At 48.6% G+C, this 5,000-nt stretch overlaps 1 protein-coding gene across 1 annotated transcript in view; it reads right to left on the reverse strand.

The window, feature by feature from the left end:
* Window positions 1-1,415: 1,415 nt before the first annotated feature.
* Window positions 1,416-5,000, reverse strand: part of LOC114862248 (ras-specific guanine nucleotide-releasing factor 2) — a 14,246-nt gene continuing 10,661 nt past the window's right edge. Inside the window, exons 4-11 of the mRNA XM_029162369.3 lie at window positions 4,252-4,339; window positions 4,038-4,176; window positions 3,838-3,954; window positions 3,655-3,734; window positions 2,529-2,722; window positions 2,341-2,450; window positions 2,152-2,270; window positions 1,416-1,615 (exon numbers count right to left, since the gene is read on the reverse strand). Of these exons, the coding sequence (XP_029018202.1) occupies window positions 1,431-1,615; window positions 2,152-2,270; window positions 2,341-2,450; window positions 2,529-2,722; window positions 3,655-3,734; window positions 3,838-3,954; window positions 4,038-4,176; window positions 4,252-4,339 (1,032 nt within the window). The 3' untranslated portion in view covers window positions 1,416-1,430. The remainder of the gene's footprint in view (window positions 1,616-2,151; window positions 2,271-2,340; window positions 2,451-2,528; window positions 2,723-3,654; window positions 3,735-3,837; window positions 3,955-4,037; window positions 4,177-4,251; window positions 4,340-5,000) is intronic.

Raw genomic sequence — 5,000 nt, forward strand, 5'->3', positions numbered from 1 at the left:
TGCGACTCCAGGACGCGGTCTGGCTCCGTTTTTGCACTCTCTGATATGTAGCTTCGCTTGAGTGACAGTATGACAGCTATTGACCACGCTAATTATTTCATCAGATGCCCTATTTATTTGTTTTTGTATATAGTGACTCCACACATATCACATGATTGATGAAGAAATCCTGAACTGCTATGAATATAAATTTTCTGTTTTTTCATGTTGAATTCTACTTTTGCATCCGAGGCTCTGCAAGAAACCCCTTGAACTTAATTCTAAAATACACTATCTTACGTATAAACAATGTAGCATCTGAGTAGGAGTTTGTTTTCCATATTGCTGATACAGTTAGCATAGTCGTCTTGCATGCGCACAACAGCTGCATGTTGTGCATGTCGGCCTGGACGGTCCTTTATCTGCTTCTCTATAGGAACCTCTGCAGCCGTCAGAGGGCATTAAACATCTGGGCCCATGAACTCCGGCACGGTTTTCTCTTAGTTTCACCCACAAAGCCGAGCATATTCTTGAGGCTTTGCCGTCTGTTGTTACGCAGTAGCAGTGTTGAACGTCCTGCAGGACGTGAAAACAGAAAACCTTCCTCAGAAACTAGAATCTTGTTGCAGTGATTAGAGGAAACGTTTCCAGGCTTTGCTTTTGGGAAAACTTGTCCTTTGTGCTGCATCAGTGGTTTCGTCTGTTTTACAGGTTTGGGCAAACCAGATGCTATGTTTGTACGGTAATGTTATTTCGTGCATTTGTTTGTGTTTGTGTGTGTTGTTATTTTATTTAGTTCTTTTCTTTCCATTTAGGTCTGTGCGTAATCATATGTATGTGACGTTCCAATGTTTTTAGTCGCCTAGCATCTGAGTGCCCCACAGCTTTCTGTTATGAATAATGCTAGAGACTAAACTAACTAACTACCTAACTAACAAAGGAGTAAAATAAACATATTGTAGGTATAAAATAGAATTCACTAACTCTAACTATTTCATTATTTCCTTATATACAGACCAGAAACAAAGGAACAACAAAACACTGATCAATAATTTAGCCTTTTTGGATAAGCAGCTCTTTTTCAGTATTTTATTTGCTTCAATGATGAGGGAAATAATCATAATTTTTGTTTTATTTGAAAGCACATCCACAGTCCACACATAAATAAAACTACAACTGAAAACCCCTTATACTTTGAATGGCTGAAACTACAGGAATTCTTGATTTCTTGATCAATCTGACATTTGGTTGTGTTTACTTTGGAATTTTGACGTCAGTATCCTGAAGCCTCCACATGTGCTGTCCTGCCACCCTGTGGTCATCAGTCACACTGAGCCCCATTATTTAATGGGTTTAAGTCACATCTCAGTCTTACAGCGGAACAATGACTCCCACTCAACAAGGCCCAGTAGCTTGTTAGAAGTCTCCTGTATTTACGGACGCCGGTGAAACTAGCACCGAGCTGACGCTCTCACCTTGAGCAGGTGCAGTTTCCCCCCGGAGCTGCGCGTGCAGACCAGGAAGTGCTTGGTGAAGAGGAAGCACTGGCGCTCGCCCTCCTTCTTCAGGGACAGGGAGCCCAGGCGGACCTTGCTCAGCTTACCGCGCTCCACCGACGGCAGCTGGATCAGGGAGCCTGCAGAGCGGGGGAGGGGGGGGGGGGGGGGGGGGGGGGGGTTACACGCCACATCACGGGCTGAGGCTCAGTGCTAGCGAGCGTTAGCGCCGCTCAGAAGCGTTGAACCCTGTCAGGTAACTTTCCATGCGCTCATGAGCCCAGCCGACGATGCTCCGGCCGGGCATCACCGCATCGACTTGGCTTCATGTGTCCAAATGATTTTCGTAAGTCATGAATCAGAAACGGCAGAAAGCCCTGCTTATTCGTTTTTCCTGCGCTAAAGTAATTAGACTCGCTCCGGAGAGAAGCAGCAGATATTCATTTAGCTTATTTCCCAGGGTGCTGGAACAAGTGTCTTTAAGGGACCGTCGCTCCAACCGCCTGTCGCTTCAGGTCAGCGCTGGCAAATTAAATACAATTCATGTGGTGGGCGTCGCTGTGAGTCCACAGTCAGACAGCGGTTCACCGGTGAACACATGAATCTGTGAGCGCATGACTGGTCAGACTGTGGATCCTCTCCCATCGGCTGACGGGTGGGACGGAGGAAGACTCACCCTGTCTGACGAAGGTCTGGCTGGTGTCGAGCAGGATGTCGCAGCCCTCCACTATCATCCGCTCTATGGCCAGGTTCTTCCGGATGTTCTCCGTGTCGCTCACTTCGTCGTGCATCACTCTGGGCACACGGAGAATCATTATACCTCTATACACAGACCGACGGACCATTGCGCGGAGCGGACGCGCACCTGGACAGCTCCTCTAGTTTGGACTTGGCGAACTCCAGGCTCTTGCGCTCCACGTGCTCGTGGGGCGTGTGAGCCAGCAGCTCGTGCAGGGTGATGATGTAACGGGGGATCTGAGGGGAGCGACAGCGGGGTTAATGCAGCGGCGCCACCGCGGCGCGGCCTGGCGCCGGCCGGCGTGCGCGTCCTACCTGGAACATGGGGTACGTGAGGAAGGTCTCCAGCATGCGGCCCTCGCACGCCGCGTTGGACTCGTACTGCTTCAGCAGCTTGTCGAAGTCGCGGTTCTGTTTGCAGTTGGCCAGAACCTGCAGACTGTACTGGTGGTTCCGCACAAACTCCTGGTAGATGTTGAGCATCGGCAGCAGGATGTCGAACAGGTCGGCTATGGAGAAGAGACCATACATGTTAAAGGTCAATAGGTTCCTGATCGTTTCTGTGCGTTCACGTCTCAGTGGGACTGAGCTGGAGTTGAATCTATTATAAATGATTTGAGGAGAGAGAAACGCTAAATGACCGATTGCGCTAGTGACGAGTTCATCTGTTTGTAGATGCAGTTTTCTTTTCATTGTAACTTCTTTTACAGTAACTCTGGTCTAACTCTTTGTGTCATGTAATGTTGTAATAAGCTTTACGTGTCTTTGATCTATTGCTACCAGTGACTCCAGCTTCCAATAAAGCTGCTTTCTGCAGCCGTTATTGAAAAAGCTCCGCTCGCTCCTTCGCTGCAGAGAAACAAGTTATTGACTCATCTGGCTTTTCATCCTCGCTCTTCAATAACAGCAGCGCGTCGTCCCTGGAAAGACTCCAGAACGCGATGTGACGTACAACCCACTTGTGATTAAAAGCTCTACGTTTAGCAGCCGTCTGAGGCAGGCGGTCCGATAAGGACGACATGTTTAATCAGGGGATCCTTCCCTTTTTGAGAGTGTCACAAGTGATTTGCTGCTACGTCTTTCAGCGGCCTGTCGCCGTGGCGATGCTTATCTGTGGACGGGGCTCCGGGTTTGGGAGGTGAAATCGCAGGATGTCTGGGTGCTCATTGTCTGTCAACACAATGAGTGTGAGAGTGTTGCAGGCTAAGATAAGGAGAGTGTGTGTGTGTGTGTGTGTGTGTGTGTGTGTGTGTGTGTGTGTGTGTGTGTGTGTGTGTGTGTGTGTGTGTGTGTGTGTGCGCGTGACACTTAAACGTCAAGGCTTGAGGTAAATAGGACGTGCAGGGCCTGAAAACCCGACCTTGATGTCACCGAGTGGGTGACATCAAGTCGAGTAGCAGCCACTCGGTGTCTATTTGTGTTTTAACAAAGAGCAGCTCACCCAGCACCAGAGTTGGCCAGTTGGCTATTCTCGCCTTCAGGCCTTGGTGGAAAATCTCGTGTAGGAACATGATGGTCTCGCTGGAGTGAGAAAACAAAATGACAGAAGACGTCTTTATTGCTCAGTGTCCGTCTCCATTATAATCAAGGCGTCTGTGCTTGGGTTTGGAGCGCGGTCACGCACCTGTTGAGGAAAATGCTGCTGACGTCGTCGTGGCTGATGGGCGGCTTCTTGGAGCTGGCCGCCATACGCAGAGGTCTGAGGAAGCAGTTGACCAGGATGTAGAGCTGGTGGACGTACCTGCAGACACAGAACAGCCTGTTTCTGAGCAGCCACACCAGCCTCACACGCCTTCAGCGGCTGCAGACTGCGCGCTCACGTACTCGGTCTCGGCCTCCACCATGTTGAAGACGATCTGGTTCCTCTTTCTCATGCTCTCGGCGTGAGGCGAGCAGATGTAGTCCTGAACAATGATCTTCCACTTCCTCCGACAAAGCCAGCCGCGCATGAAGCTCTGCACCTGAGGGTCCAAGAGAGGAAGCAGGGCTCACGGTACTGTGACGTCTCAGAGGCGCAGGAGCGCCGGGATTCTTTACCTTCTTGATCTTTTGATGTCCGGGTCTTCGCGTTCGTGGTGGACGTGATAAGGCCGCATTCGCTCCTTGGTTTTGTTCAAAGCTATAATCTAATGAGAGAGAATTACACAAACCAAGTTTAATAAAAATGTCCTGAAATCATATCAGTATGTTTGATGTTGTTTCACTATGGGTTAAACACTGTGTACAGGATGGTTGAGGTTGACGATGTTTTACTTGATGAGAATGTTTAATATGGAGCCAGTCTGTGAACATTATGCATTGTACATGTTGACTAATCTGTTTTCACGCTGTGAAAATCTGATTGGTTTCATTCAAAAGGCAGAACAACAGCCAATTAGGGTTCACACCCGCTGCACGCCCACATCACCTGCAGAGAAGTATCTACTGCTGCTACACGACGCTGACTTTGACAGAACCAACCACTGTCCACAGGCAGCAGAGGCAGATTAGCCTTTAGATGTGACATTTACTCACCGCAGCAACGGAAAACCAGGCGCTTACTGCAAAGTGAATGTCATCACCTGCGCTAGAACACGAGGCCGACATGAGACTCATCACTAAGGGAATAACCCAGACAGATGCCAAACTGGAGCTGTTATTAAAAAAATCTCATTTCACATTCGAAAGCCAATAATAGATAAAAGAACTTCTGTTTAAACACTGATTGCCAATTACGAACATGCAGCTGATTAAAGGTTTGTCTGCTGTGATCGTCGGCTGAGGTCCAACGGGTCTAATTACTGCACA

This window comes from Betta splendens, chromosome 9, assembly GCF_900634795.4.
Source record: "Betta splendens chromosome 9, fBetSpl5.4, whole genome shotgun sequence".
NCBI lineage: Eukaryota > Metazoa > Chordata > Actinopteri > Anabantiformes > Osphronemidae > Betta > Betta splendens.